The 15,740-nt window shown below is 34.3% G+C and overlaps 1 protein-coding gene across 1 annotated transcript; it reads right to left on the bottom strand.

The window, feature by feature from the left end:
* Positions 1–13: 13 nt before the first annotated feature.
* On the bottom strand, positions 14–6,729 carry LOC145567228 (serine/threonine/tyrosine-protein kinase HT1-like). Its single transcript, XM_081626484.1, has 3 exons — positions 5,755–6,729; positions 2,681–3,136; positions 14–422 (listed from the first exon to the last, which is right to left on the bottom strand). The coding sequence occupies exons 1-3, from the start codon at positions 6,202–6,204 to the stop codon at positions 177–179; spliced, it is 1,152 nt and encodes a 383-aa protein (XP_081482610.1). The 5' UTR covers positions 6,205–6,729; the 3' UTR covers positions 14–176.
* Positions 6,730–15,740: the final 9,011 nt, after the last annotated feature.

Consider the following 15,740-nt stretch of genomic DNA (forward strand, 5'->3'; position numbering starts at 1 on the left):
TTTGGCCCTTAATAGATAAATTAGATACAGCATACAGTACAGCACATGTTCAGTGACAAGCTGACAACATGAATCATCTGGGATGATCTACTATATACCCTTAATATTATACAACTCTATTCATATATATATATATATATGTAACTATATTCACGGTTTCAAAAGAGAATATACCCTTAATCACTTAACGAAACAGGCTTACGAGAATTAATACATGTAGGTAAGCAGCGCAATAATTTCCCATTATTGGGTTTACATGATAAAAAGAATCCAGGATCGCGATTAAAGGACTCCAAAAACCTCTCCAAAATCGAGACAATCTCATCAAACTGTGGCCGTTTATAAGGTTTGCTCGACCAGCATCGCTTCATAAGGCGACTCAATGCTGTTGGGCACTCTGCAGGTATTGGAGGCCTTGCTTTCTGCAAGATTTAATCAAGTATATATGTCACATAAATTTTCAGTCAAAAGATGATGCAGTCTGTTGCAGAGGTAAATAAATAGTCATGACTTTTCCTACAGTAAAAATCTACTTGTACAAATTAGGATATATCAGGGGAAAATTACTTTCATACATGAAGTCGATTTTAGCCTCCACTTTCATCATTTCATAATTCAATCCTATCACCAATTCCTCGTTACCCTTTTTGAGTTACCTCCCACTCTTTCAAACACGAAGAGCTAATTTTGATAGCTGTAGTAAATCACGTCAAGCAAAAAGTAATACATCGGACTTTTTCAAACAAGAAAAGACATCAAGATTAAGAAAATTGATCAGTACGAATTCGGATTAGTCAGTCTAAATTTCGGGTTTGAAGTGTTTCACGGTCTTATCATGTAGGGTTCTAGGTTTACATGCTCAAAAGAGCATATAGGACACAATATTTGGCCCTCTTAGCAAAGTCAAAACAGTTGTTCAAACCTTAAAGGCATAAATCCACACCAATAAGTTCATCAACCTATACACAGGAATGCAGAAAAATCTTCATTAAATTGCATTCATGAAGCGTAACAGCACAGTTACAGACTTTCAATGGACAAGATCAAAGGTTACAAATTGATGTTCAATTCTATATTAGTATTAAATGGCTACTTATATAAACTAAGAGAACAAAAATGATAACGCGGATCAAGTATATCCCACAAATGGCACAACAAATAGGGTCCCACTAAAGGAATGGCTGAAACTCAGAGATGGAAGAATCCTTCAATAATTGTAAACACATGTGAAGCTTGGACAAGTTTCTCTTTAATTTAGCATTCATGCAGAAACAAAAATCGACAGCATTTGCTCACATACAAATAACAAAAGCAGATTTCTGCCAAAAGCATATGTCTTACCCTACTGCCTTTAATGAACCTAGATTTCTAGCGCCAAATGAAAATATTTGATGTTGAATTCTAACATGCTATCTTCAGTGACAACGCACAGATTTAACACACAGCATTCGAAATCTAACATGTTAATTTAATATGAGTGTTGTTCAATCGGTCAGTCAGAGCACCATCCTGTCAAGGTGGAAGCTGCAGGTTCGGCCCTTGGTAAAATATACTTACTTCGTATATCACTTGTTTTTACTTGTCTTACAGCCAATATGGTTTATAGAGGTCTTAAAGTATCATATTTCAAAAACAAAATGGTTTCTTACTTTTTCCATGGAATTTATTGGTGATTAGTATTACTTAACGAGCTTTTCCTAAGAAAAGATAATCCAAATAACAAGATGTATACTCCCTTGCGTAGGGAAAAAGCATCCTCCTATTTCTCAGCTAAGACCAAATTTGACATCCCGACATGGATATAGACACTTGGAACTTCATTAGATACAAAATATTTGTAAAACAGCCAGAAAGGTGGGTTGCCTGGCATGACTATGCGAATCCGAGTTAATGACTGAGAGTTGCACCTAGGACAGAGCCATTATGTGAATTATTAATTCTTGCATGATTAATAAAAGGCCCCTCCTATCCTTCACTCGACGATGTCCTTATGGGACCATGCACCAATAACCGATTATTTTGCAAATATAATTTAGGACCATAAACCAATAGTTGATGTTGTTTAGCCAAGAAATTACTTTCTGAATCTTTACCCCACCAATTACACACTATAGATGTCTATGTGAAAAGGAACAAAGCTATTCAACAATGTGAAATATAATGGTAATCTAACCCCACAAAAATCTGCCCATTTATTACACAAGATCACTGTCTCAGATTTCATTACTGTGGAAGGTGCGTTCTGAGCTAGGTGAAAACAATTAAACATTAAGGCATCCAAGAACAGCAGTCATGTGGCAGCTCAGGTCACAACTTCAGCAACATAGATTTTAGACTCTTAAAGAAAGACATTACCCAACTCACAGACCAGCTAGACCTGTTGAACGGGGCCTCAGGTCGGCTTTCTGCCAAGTCATTTAGATTCAGGTCATAACGTTATATCCAAAACCGGTAATATCGAGGGTTAGGGTTGGTTTAAGTTATGGATGGATCATAATACAGTGTTCCAAAACCCAAATTTTCATAGTAGATTTTAGTCAGTTATCTAAGTCAATTTCTTTACAACTCTCAAAACAGTTCAAGGCTTCAAGTGACACATATTCAGATCAGAAAAACAGTTGGATAATCACAAGAAAGAGTGAAACATTGAAGTTTTATAGTTGATCAATGTAGTAAATACCTTCTGGCAAACAGCAAAAGCAGCTTGTTCTGGAGTCATATCATCAAAGGGCGTCAATGCGGTCAAGATCTCCCACAAGACGATGCCAAAACTGTAAACATCAACTTTCTTTGTATGGTGCTTTTCTCTTATCATCTCCGGAGCCATCCAGCGATAGGTACCAGTGAATCCTTTTGCACTGCCAGTTTGAGTTTCTAAGCAAGAGATGCCAAAATCAGCTACTTTCACACACATATCATTTCCGAGAAGAAGATTTTCTGATTTTAAATCACGGTGAAGTATTCCCTGAGAATGAAGAAATTGCATTCCCCGAGCAATGTCAAGAGCCAACTTCAGAACTAGATCAAGAGGGACAGAATATGGCTGCTGCTGATGAAGATATTTTCGCAGTGATCCCCCAGCCATATACTCCGTAATGATACAAAATACAGGAGGTTTCTTACATGCAGCGAAAAACTGCAGGAAGCAGAATTTTAAAACATTGATCAAAATCTTGCATATTTGCACAAATTATTCTGATTTCTGATGTAGAATAGCATCTAAAATAGATGAGAACATGCTTTCCCTCCTAAAATTTGGCCTTACAAATTTAAAATAACAGTTCTGATAGCTGACTTCCTCAGATGTATTTGTTCTTGCTGTTTTGGAATGTTTCCTATTATTTGTTCAGCAATTTTCTTCATGCAAAACAACAATAAAATCCCATACACTTTAGATAGTGAATACTTTGCATTTAATGGACCAAATGAGTAATTAAGCATTTCATTGCCTAATACCTAGTATGTATATATTCCTGAATATAGTCTTAAATACAATTCATCGGGTAAAAATCTTTTTAGAATGTTAGCAAAAGCAGAAACAGAACCATGATTCAAATCAAAAACAGTAAATGTGAAAGTCAGAAAGATAAAACATTGATCAATTTGACGAAAGAAGCTTAAGAGCAACTTAACCTAGTGTGTACAAATTAATTCATCAACTGAGGGTTCAAAGTTCAACCTTGCTTGTAGCAAAAAAATAACAGAATATTATTTGTTTTGTTTTTTTTTTAAAGGTTGGTTCACAAACAGGCCAATAAGCAAAACTCATAAATGCCTAATAAAAGAAGAGAGAAATAGAGCACGTTACAATTGCATCAGATAGACAAAGAGAAGCATCCACCTCATTTAGCAACCAAGCAAAGTGGTACCAGTGCATTAAAACTCAATTGTACAAGTGTGTGGCAATTATTCACTTAAAACTGAAGCTACACTGATAAAGGAAGAATCATAAGGACACAACTGCGAATTACTAGTGAATGCATCTTATACATTTTCTTGTCCCTGATTCTAGAGGAATCAGCAAGGGCAGCAACCATGCACCATCCATCACTGGTAGGGAACCTCAAGATTATAATTAGAAGGGAGAAAAAGTCGACATGTATGAACGTACATAAAAGTATTAGAATCTTGCATACTCAAATTTATTAATTGAATAATTTTCCTGAAACAAACTATTTTTGGGTCTACATTTGATTCATTTGAAAACAGGATCCCCCATTATGCGCGTCCCTTTGGCATTGCAAGAGCAAGACAAATAGAAATCACTGCTTAGAATCTAAATTTTCCATCCATAATTCACTTTTCAACAGGATGACTAAAGAAAATGATTATTGTCCCTACTCCCTAATCATAGAATGCTAAGTTTGTGCGTAGAAAGATCCAAATTTACTCACCTTAACACTATACTACTACTCCCACAACCACAAAATCAACCAAAATCTTCATAATAGCGACTTTTCAACTTCAAATTCTAGTTACTAAGCCACTTATACCCAAACCATGAAAGCCTTTACCAACTAAATGGGGTCAGTGACAAATTTCTTTGCTATGCTTATGCAGAATTAGAATCTAAAAGAACAAGAGATGAATATACACAGCAATATCTATGTTAATTGTGGGATTGTGGGCTAACTGGTACGATGAATCCTTCCCAAAAGCAACCATGTTTCGCAATCAGTCAAGACTCAAGAGAGATATCAAGTTCCATTCCACTTTTGCACTCTTGCACATAGTACTCTGGAACAAGAAAAGGTACTAGGAAGCATGTGAAATTGATAGTTCCATCCAAAATTTCCTCAACACGCACGCACTATAGTACTAAGTCTTGTGATTCCTTTACATTTGGTATCCTAAAATCAATAATAGAATGTCAACTTAAAATGTTTAAGCAGAAAAATTGTCTTAACTTGATGTTAATCTGCATTCACATTCTAAAATTCCTAGATCCGTTGCTGGTTATAAGGATAATAAATGGCTACAGATTCCTATATACGAGTATTTCACTATTACAGACCTGAACCTTGAGTACAACCTACTTTACCAACAATATAACGATTTCTTTCACACACACATGAATGTACCTATTATATGGAATACTTGTACTTTGTCCAACTAGATATAAGCGTCATAGAGATAGTGTGATATGAACTAATAACGTGATAACTAAAATCCAATCCTAACAATATTATTCCACACCATTTAACCACATACTAAAATTATTGCCCAAAAAAGCAAAAAAAAGGAAAATAAAAAACCCCAAATAATGGAAAGCAAGTTGTCACAAAATAAACAAGGTACTCCCAATCGTACTCAATCCAGATCCTTTATCTCGCTTTATGTCTGATCATCACCTTTTTTAAAATAAACAATCATTTTACGTCCGAGAAAATAAATACTCTATCATCATTTTCACTTATTATCTCGTCAACCCCAAAACAAATAAACCGTCGTAATGTAGACAAGATTCAATCCAAATTCTCAAATACCACACCATATAATTCATTTCACATAATCGAAAACTTTAACCAATTAAATTAACCCGGCCCGTAATCAACATCCATACATAAAAACAACTCCATACTAACAAGACTAACAACACCAAAAAATCATCATATAAATAAATACTACCTCCGTTTATTATTTGCAATAATTTGACATAAAATAGAGAAAAAAAATATCTAATCATTAACGGAGTACTCTGTAGTATATTTTCTAAAACAAAAAGGAAAAAGAATAAAAAGCAAAGAAACTTACAGTGATAATATTAGGATGATTCAAGCCAAACAAAAGAGAAACTTCAGAAGCAAATTCTTGTTCAATCTTAGTAGCCAAATCAGGGTCTTCTTCAGGTTGACTAATAAGTTTAATAGCAACATCTTTTTGTTTATAAATACCTCTATAAATCCTACTATGTCTTCCAGATGCAAATTTATTTCCTATATATAATTGTGACATGTCTGCACTCCATTTTTCTTCACCCCCTCCTTTTATTTCTGCTCCTGATGATACCAAATACTTTGACCATGATACTGCTCTTCTGTATTCCCCAAATGATATCTTCCTTTTCAGCTTGTTCTTCTTCCTTTTCCCGTCTGTTGACGACGGGGTTTCGTTTCCGTATCCGTATCCTTGTCCGTACCCGTTTCCGTTCTCTTTATCGTTACCCCTTGACGACATTTGTTTCAACCACCTCATATTCTTCATTGAGCATGAATTTTGAATAATCAATCAATAATAGTAGAATCCCAATCCCAAAGACCCAAACCAAAAAAAATAAAAAACAAAATTTGTTTGGGAAAAATGAGATCCTACATTTCAAAGTATTTTTGAGAAAGTGAGGATTATGGTGGAATATCTGATATAATCTCCTCCAAAAAAGAGGGATAAAAAGTTTCCAAAAAAAGAAATTTTTTACTTTACAAAAAGAGAGAAAAAAGAAAGGGGTTATTGTAATGGTAAAAACGACGTCGTAAGCAAGGTAATTATAGTAATTGGGAATGGAGGAAGAAAAGAGAAAGAGGTTTAAAGTTAGGGTTTTGAGGAGAGAGAAAAGAAGAAAGAGGAGGAAGTAATGGCGGTATGAAGTGAGAGAGTATTAAAAATGAAAATGGAAGGTGGAGTTAAGAGAGGGACTGAGGGAGATGACTGGGAATGATAACGTGCGAAGATCCTGGCATGAGGGGACAAACTGCCCTTCTCTTCCTCCTTTTCATTCCGACTTTTTTTTTTTTTTTTTTTTTTTTAACCCTTTTCTACTGTCCAAGAGATCTTGTTAACGTATGTTTCTTACCTCGATTTGTTTGACATTTGAATCTTGTCCAGTAAATCTGTTTTCTTCGGCTTAATTTTAGTTGACTTCCTAATTTTCTTTTCTTATAAAATGTTCAGTTCATCTCCAATTAATTTAGTTCAATTCATTTCAGTAAATCAGAATAAGCCCTGAGATTATGAGGGTAGGATTGTAAGAGATTTTCTCTTATCTTACGAAATACTCGTACTTTTTAAGTGTCTAACCTGTAAATATTGAATAGGTAGGTATATTTCATTTATGTATCATTTTCCTCGGTTTTTAGGGTTTTGCTACTCTAATCTACATGTAGCATGACTTAAAATCCATAGCCATCTAGTAATGGAATATGGATCATACGGTCATAGGACCATTGAAAAGAAGATTAATTAGGGTAGGTGTAAAAGATGGATCGTTTTTTCATACCCTAAACGTACTACCGTGTTTTATACATAATAACGGAAGTTACAACGTTGTGACATGTTAGAACACTAAATCACTTTTAAATTGAGAATTTTTTTTGTGCAAACGAGAAACTAAGCCTTAAAAAATAGTGGCGGAACCATAATTTTTAAGTGAGGAGGGCCAAGATCATATCTATGTATGTGTAATTTTGCAAATCGCAACTACTATTGAGTTTGTTGATTACATTTACTATAAAAATAAAAATAAAAATGTTAGTTGCTAGGTTTGAATTCTTGACCTCTTGTCCACAATCACATAGCAAAAACCAATTCCTTTACACTATAACTTATGACAAATATAAGTAAAATTTAATATTTATCTTAAGCCAAGGGGGAGGCCATGGCCCACCCCACCCCTCCCTTGGCTCCACCCTTGTTAAAAAAGACAAAACATGTTCATCAACTACGTAGTACATTTGGATAGATCTGGCTAAACATTTATCAAATACGTAGTAACTATTTTGACAATCACTTAATTTACATTACGTGCGGAGTAATACCTACTCCCTTCTCTCCAATAACCGCCAATTAAAGAAGCATAAAGTACTTCATAAATAAAGAATCCATATTACAAATAAACTAAGGATAGCCTATAACTTGTTTAAATTTTGACCTTACATTACAAGAAGACTAGGGGTGCTAAACCTTCGAGCCGAGCCCGAACTGTGGTAGGCTCGGCTCGAGCTCGATTCTCACAATGGGGGCTCGAGCTTGAGCTCGAAGCTCGACGAGCTTCAAAAACTTAGGCTCGGCTCGAGCTCGAGACTCCAAACCCAAGCTCGAAGCTCGGCTCAAGCTCGAAGATTTTGAGTTTATTTATGCTCAAGCTTGATTTCTGATCTGGATTTTAAAAAAAATTCAACTTTTGGATTGATTTCAACCCTTTACTCCTGCCATAGTTGAGTAGACAACGATGACCAACAATCGAGGATGAACAAGAGACGGTGAGCACTAATCGATGACGGGGAAACGACGATAAGCACTAATCGACGGCGAGTAGATGACGATAAGCACTAATCGACGGTGAGAAAACGATGGTGAGAAACTTATCACTAATAATCGATGGTGAGTAGACGGTGAGCACTAATCATCAGCCATGGAACGATGGAGAAGGTTAAGTCGTGCTTGCTTTAGTGTTGGACAGGAATGGGATGACTGCTGTGCGTGAGTTAGATGTGGAGCAATGGAGCTTTAGTTAGGGTTAAAAAAGTTATTGAGCTGTACCCCACTAACAATCTTTTTTTTGACAGTAGCACACTAACAATCTAAAAGATATACATATATGTATAAAATAAATTGAATATTAAAACTTAAATGAATGTGACAGTTAAAGCAATTCTTAATTTCGTATAAAATTTATTAATAAAAAATAAATAATATTTTTAAAATTGTATTTTTTGTAATATATATATTTTAGTCGAGCTTGTTCACGAGCTTTTCGAGCCAAGCTTTGACTTGCTCGGCTCGGCTCGTTAAGGTTTCGAGCCGAGCTCGAACTCGAGTCGAGCCTCGTCGAACCGAGCTTTGACCGAGCCGAGCTCGAACAGTTCACGAATAGCTCAGTCTCATTATCACCCCTAAAGAAGACAAATACTTCAGTTAATTATGCATTTATTTACCAATTTATTGAATTAGTTGAAGGCCTTTAAAACATTGTAATCTCCCGTTCTTTTGATTTTAGGAGTTTCAAACTATTGCAACTATCTCGATTCTCGATATTACTCGTATTGCATTTGTCATTTTATTTTATTTTTTTTGACAAATTGGTAGAAATCGTGCAATGCCAATATAAGGGGTAAATGGGTAATTAGGAGATATCATAATTCTTACGACAAAAATAAAATAAAATAAAAAATAGATGGAGGGTAAAAAAAGTGGGGCCATGAAATGAAGGCAACAACAAAAGAGGTATCCGTGAAGTTGTCGGACAGAGCCGTATGGTATTTCCGTATACGGTCTTGGGCTCCTTTTTTTTTTTTTAAATAATCTGTTTTTATACTGAAAGTTAGAGAAAAGCAAAAAAAATTCTTAAAGAGGGCTGTAAAGTCACAGTGCTTTTGACCACTTGTCAACCCCAATTCACCATTTCAACGCGTGCTGTCACGCTCTTACCCGTCATTCTCTCGTCAACCCCTCGTTCAAAGGCTCACGATTATTTACCAGTTTACCACTATGTATATATGGACTATGGAGTATTTTTTATGGGAAGTACGCATACCTTGGATTAAAATAATTTTTATATATCGTTGGGCACATTATGTGATTGAGGTTATAAGGTTATTTATTTAGGGATTACTCAGTCGGTCATGCTTAGTTGGTTAGTTAATTAGGGATTACTCGGTCGGTTATAGGTTACTTGATCAAGGATTATTCGGTCGATCGTGGGTTACTTTCATATAAAAAACACGCTAACTAATTGAATAACTCCAGAATAAGTAACCTTTGACCAATTTAATAATTGATGATAAAAATCAAGTGTGTCAATTATTTTAAAATGGAGGGAGCATATATAAAGGTAAATATGTAAGATTATTATCAATAGTAGACGCTTAACCAAAATGTAATTATTGAAAAGAAACTTATGGAGTACTTTTTTTTCACAAATTTTTGTATGTGGGTGTGGCCAACCACAATTTTTTTTTTTTTTTTTTTTTTTATTATTATTATTATTATTATTATTATTATTATTATTATTATTATTATTATAAAAAACAAAACGTACAGAGTCAATCAATTTACAAGAAATTGGTAGGGAGCCGAGATACAATCTGGGCCCCCACCCCTCTAGCTATAGCGAACCCGATCCTGCTGAAGATGTGAGCAGCTGCACGAGCACCAATATCCTGAGTCTTAGCGAACGCCTGAACCCGCTTCAGCAACGCAATAGCATCCTTCTCTAATTCCCCCAACGAAGAAAAGGAGAAAGGAAGAAAACCATAGCCAATAGCCCTGCAACGCGCCCCATACTTGTCCCGAACCGCCAGCCAACTGCACCGAAACAACCCCTAATACTGCCTTAAAAATCGTCGGCGGAAAACACCTTAAAGCCACTTTAATTCTGCCGGAAAGCCCCCTTGAAAACCACCTTAGAATCGCACCCAAAAGCCGCCCAGAAACAACCAACGAAACTCACTGAAACTTGGCCGGAAAATGCTTGCTAAACGCCTAGAAAATGACGAGCACAAACCCTGACACCTCGCCGGTGATCATGCCGGAAAAAAGACGTGGAAGATCGGAAAATCCTAAACCTACCCAACCCTAATCGCCCCAAGCCGAGAGAAAAATTATTATTATTATTATTATTATTATTATTATTATTATTATTATTAAAAATACCACAAGTCTTCTCTCTTCTCTTTTCTTAACTTATTCTCCAAGTCAAACCACATATCACCAACAACTATATCTCTACTCCACCCATTTTCTCTCTCCTCTTTTCTTAACTTCATCTCCAAGTCAGACCACACATCACCAACAACCATATCTCTACTCCACCCATTTTCTCTCTCTTCTTTGCCAAATTGCTGCAATTAAAGCCCTAAATTGTAGAAATTGGGTGTCAAATTGCTGTGAAGAATTGTGATTAATTAACCTTAAGATTATCAACAACATTTGAAGTAGTGAAATCGATGAGAACCGGAGAAATGTGAGCTCGTTTTCTTCGTGGAATCTTCGACATTCTTCGTAAAAAATTCAGCAATAGAAACAACAATAATAATATGAGTAGATTGTAGAGTATTTGTAGGGTGCAACTGGTTTAGTCAAGGGTTACTGGTAGGGTGTTACTGGTTTGGTCAGGGTTATTTGTAGGGTGTTAATGGTTTGGTCAGGGTTACTTATAGGGTATTACTGGTTTTGGATAGGGGTTACTTGTAGGGTGTTACTGGTTCGGTATGGGGCTTACAAGCAACCCTTGAATAAGTAACTCATACAAGTAACCCTTGAATAAATAACTCATACAAGTAACCCCTGAATAAGCAACTCATACAAGTAACCCTTGAACAAGTAACTCATATAGGTAACCCCTGATAACCCATACAAGTAACCCCTGAATAAGTAATCCATACAAGTAACCCCTGAAAAAAAAAATACAAGTAATCCCTGAAAAATACAAGTAACCCTTGAATAAGTAATCCATACAAGCAACCCCTGAAAAAAAAAATACAAGTAACCCTGGCAAAACCAGCAACCCCGTTATGCGCGCGTCTGAGTCCGCTATTTTTGCTGACTTGGCAGCAGGTCACACCGTGTGCTGCACCAAAAAGGATTTTTTTTTTTTTTTTTTTCCTTTCATATGGAGTACTTCGTTTCATATTATATCACAGTATTTACCCTATTTCACCCGAAATATCCCAATTGTTAATTATAAAAGGGGTTGAAGTTTTTGAGAACAAAATATTGATTGATATGCATGCACATTGGGAGAGCGTAAGATTGGGAACATAGTCATAGGAAATTCAACTTTAATTTTGTCCTGGGAGTACAATTGAGAGTTGGGAAATTAATAACGTAGAAATAACACTTCCGTACTTGTAAAGTACGTGTACCTCGACTTTAATCACTTTGCGTAAATAAATTAAAACAAACTAAATAAAGTACTATTGTTATTTGTTCATAGTAATAGAGCCAAGAGTATGAAAACAAAAGAGTACCCTTCTTTCCTTATAATTCAACCTCTAATAATCACAAGAATATCTTTTAATTAATCTTGTAAAATATAATTAATCTTCTAAGATTTGGATTATCTTGGTTGTCCTAATACAACACCAAAGTTGTACGGTCATAAAAGTTGTGCATGCTATCTGGCATGCGCAGTGGTTAATTAATCTCCATTAATCATTAATCTTTGTTAATTATATGGAGCATGTGGACTCACTCATGATTCTTATATAGGTATCTTGTAGATGTGATTTTGGATATGGTGGGTAATTATTTATAATGATGTACAATTACAAATTTAATTTAGTCGTATAATACAGATTTTTTTTGGTAATACTAGTACGTGTGTACCAAAAGTTGGTGCTAATGAATATCTTAAATATCAATTATAGCTGTCAAAATTCAGTATTTGTTGATACAATTCGACGTGTTAATAATAAGAATGCATGTACAAAAATGATAATTGATTTTGAAATGAAACTTCATTTGTACGTAATTGATCACATGTGATATATGTGAGATCTAATTTCATATTATACCAGGTACATTCTTTTCATTGCTACCTACTCAAGGATCATCAAAATATAATCAGAATCCTATTCAAAAAAAAAAAAAAAAGAAAAAAAAAAAGAAAAAAAAGATATAATAAGAATCAATTTGATGACTGTGAAAATTCAAACTTTTAAGTTTTAAAAGTTTTAACACGAGACATTTAATATGATGAGTACGAATTTCTAAAAAAAACCACTTACCAAGTAATTTTTTTTTATTATTATTTTTTTTTTTTTTTGAAATAAACTTGATTCATAAATAAAAGTAAAACGACATCTACAAATAGATTTGATCTATCAAAAACATAATAATTGAATCAAATTTCTGTAAGCAAAGATACGATTGTTGTTGCAAATAGTACATTCTTCATACCCTCTTTTATATCGCTATAATTTACCGCCTTTTCGTCGAGAGGTCTATCGATCTGTAGTAGCCGTGCAGAAAATTTCCGTCTGATTCATTAGATTGTAATCGAAATATTAATCTCTTTTTCGATCTCAAACAAAGTTTACCCATGAAATAAATGTATAGCAATCCATGAAATAAAAAAGCAAATCCTCCACCGAAAGAGATTAGAAAAATCCGATCTTTCGAAGGAGTCAAATCCTCCTAAATAAGAAGAAAAACCCTGTCTTTCGAGGGATAAATATCCCTCTAAGAAAAAGAAGAGTTATTATAAACCTAGAAAAAGAGAAAAAGCACACAAAAATAATGATTAAGGCTTTCCAACTGGTAAAAACCGATAAAAGCTCCTTTAAAATTCAACAATAGAGGCTAGGGTATAGTGATTTGGGATTTAATAATCTTTTATTTAAATATTTTGATCTTTTATACTCAATACTTGTACGAAGTATTACTTTGTACTCCATACTTCCATAGTAGAACATGCCAGCTTTGGGTTTTCCAACACAATCACATGCTGAGAGAGAGCCTAAAACTCATGTACTTGCATATTATCAAACATATTACTCCCTACTAAAAAATTAAATAATAATTCTTTCGTCATTCCTTATAAAAATATTTTAATTTGCATCTCAAAAATGCTCTTCTAAAAATTGATATATTATGTAAATTTACATTGAACGGATCTTATATAATTTCACCTGGAAATCTATGTTTTCATACACATACTGATAATCTTGTATAACTAACAAAAACCAAACTTTGACCGCATTCTTTTTGGATGCCTACCCAATTCATTGGAGCTTAACACCAACTGCATCCGAATCTAATTCTGATCGCACGTTTGGCTTATGCCTTGTGGTGGTTGATTCTCCTGACAATAATTTTTGCATATAGTGAGCTAAGACTCGAATTCGAGACCTGCTTAACCGACATCAAATTGCTTACTACTTGATCCAATTGTGAGAAGATTTTTAAATAACAAAGGCGGTAAAACACGGGTAAATACAAGTTAATCTCTGAGATATATAAAATTTGTTTATCACATGACAATTTTATAAATAAATCAACAATTTTTTTAATAAAAGTGGGTCCTACAGTGATAAATACTGGATAAAATTATTGATTTATTTACCAAAATGACATGTGATAAACAAATTTTATTTATCCTAGAAATTAATTAGGACTTCCTCGTAAAACACAAGAATAAAATAAAGCCAATAGAATTGAGAGTGGACACAGTATGAAATAAAAAGAGTAGGCCCAAAAAGAAGGTGGGAAAGAGAGGGGCCAAGGCAAGCGGCAAAGGTGCGGGGCCAAGACGCTAATCGAGCACAGATCGGTGGACTGCAGTGCAGCGTGGCCCTGAAAATGAACACAAACACAATCAATTGCAGTACAGCCTCAGCACGGACGTACTCGTACTAATTTATTATGGACTGTCTTCCTATGAACCCAGCTATCCATGTTCACTCGCTCAATTTATGTCCTTACCCCATTTTAACAGATACTATCATAAATACTTTCCGTACGATGGAGGATGCCTTTGCGTCAACTATCTTTGTGTCATAGTAACTCTGATATCATATTAGAGTAACTAATTTAATTAAAAAATTAAACAAATGGTTGAAGTTTAGTACTCGTATTGATTTATATACTCAGGTAGTCCTATTTAATTTTAAGTACATACCAACATACTCTTTTTATTTGGGGCATCTACTTCAATTTCTAGTTCTTGTATTTTTTTTTTGATGGGCTATTGGGCTTAATTGATAATGCACTTAGGGCATGTTTTGATTTACTGAACTGAGTTGAAATGAACTGAACTGATTGGAGCTGAACTGGAGTTGAACTGAACTGAACTGAATAGAGCTGAAATGAATTGTTTATGAAAGAAGGAAATTAAGAACTGAACTGATTAGAGCTGAGCTGAACTAAACTAAAATTAAGCCGAAGAAAACAAACTCTTAATTAAATAAATGGGTGTTTTTTTTAAAGCATCAACCACTACTTCGTTTGTTGATAAATAGCGATGTTGGTTGAGGATATTGTTTAAACTAGATTACATCAAATGTGTTTTTTTGCCGAGTAGATCAGCGATTTAGAGTCAGGGCACTAATTACGATGCGTATGAACTTTAAATATCCTTGATTGACGTTGCTGGATTAATTATTATTTATTTTCTTAGGTACAATGTTTTAGTCGTTTCGAAATTGATATTTGATTTAGACTAGATAATTCCACATTATTAAATTATTTGTCACAATAAGTGACCACATTGTATTGAGACTCATCATGTAGTAATTATATGAAGTCATCCTCCATTAAAACTTAGAAAATCTCTTGTGCGTCGGTGATAGATGTCTAGGGAATTATAGTGATTAGTTAATGGTAAATAATTAATTAAATTCATAGATATTGGTAGGTAATGAATATACAAAATGCACCACTAACGCCAAAATACAAACAAGCTAATTGGCCGATTTGACAAAGATTCTATTAAAAAAAATAATAATAATAAAAAAAAAATTGGCCAATTTGTTAACTTCAAAAAAACAACGGATATGGACGTCGAGTAATGTCTGATTCCTAATATATCCCATAAATATTTGGCATCTTCTTTCAATTTGAGCATTCAAGTTACATGAAAGATAAAGAAGCAACGTGCATGTTATTTAAAGATATAATATATGGATATAATTTTGATGTATGTGGTTGGGGAAATAAGAAAGAGCCGCCTTAAAAATAGCAATTTTGGTTTTTGGTTGCTCTAAATTAGCCAACAATTCCCTCAAAAAAAAAAAAAAAAAAAAAAAAAAAAAAAAAAAAAAAAAAAAATTAGCCAACAATTTTAATCAATATGATTCAAGGCTCAC

The sequence above is a fragment of the Chenopodium album genome, chromosome 11 (genome assembly GCF_948465745.1).
Source record: "Chenopodium album chromosome 11, dcCheAlbu1.1, whole genome shotgun sequence".
Lineage (NCBI taxonomy): Eukaryota > Viridiplantae > Streptophyta > Magnoliopsida > Caryophyllales > Amaranthaceae > Chenopodium > Chenopodium album.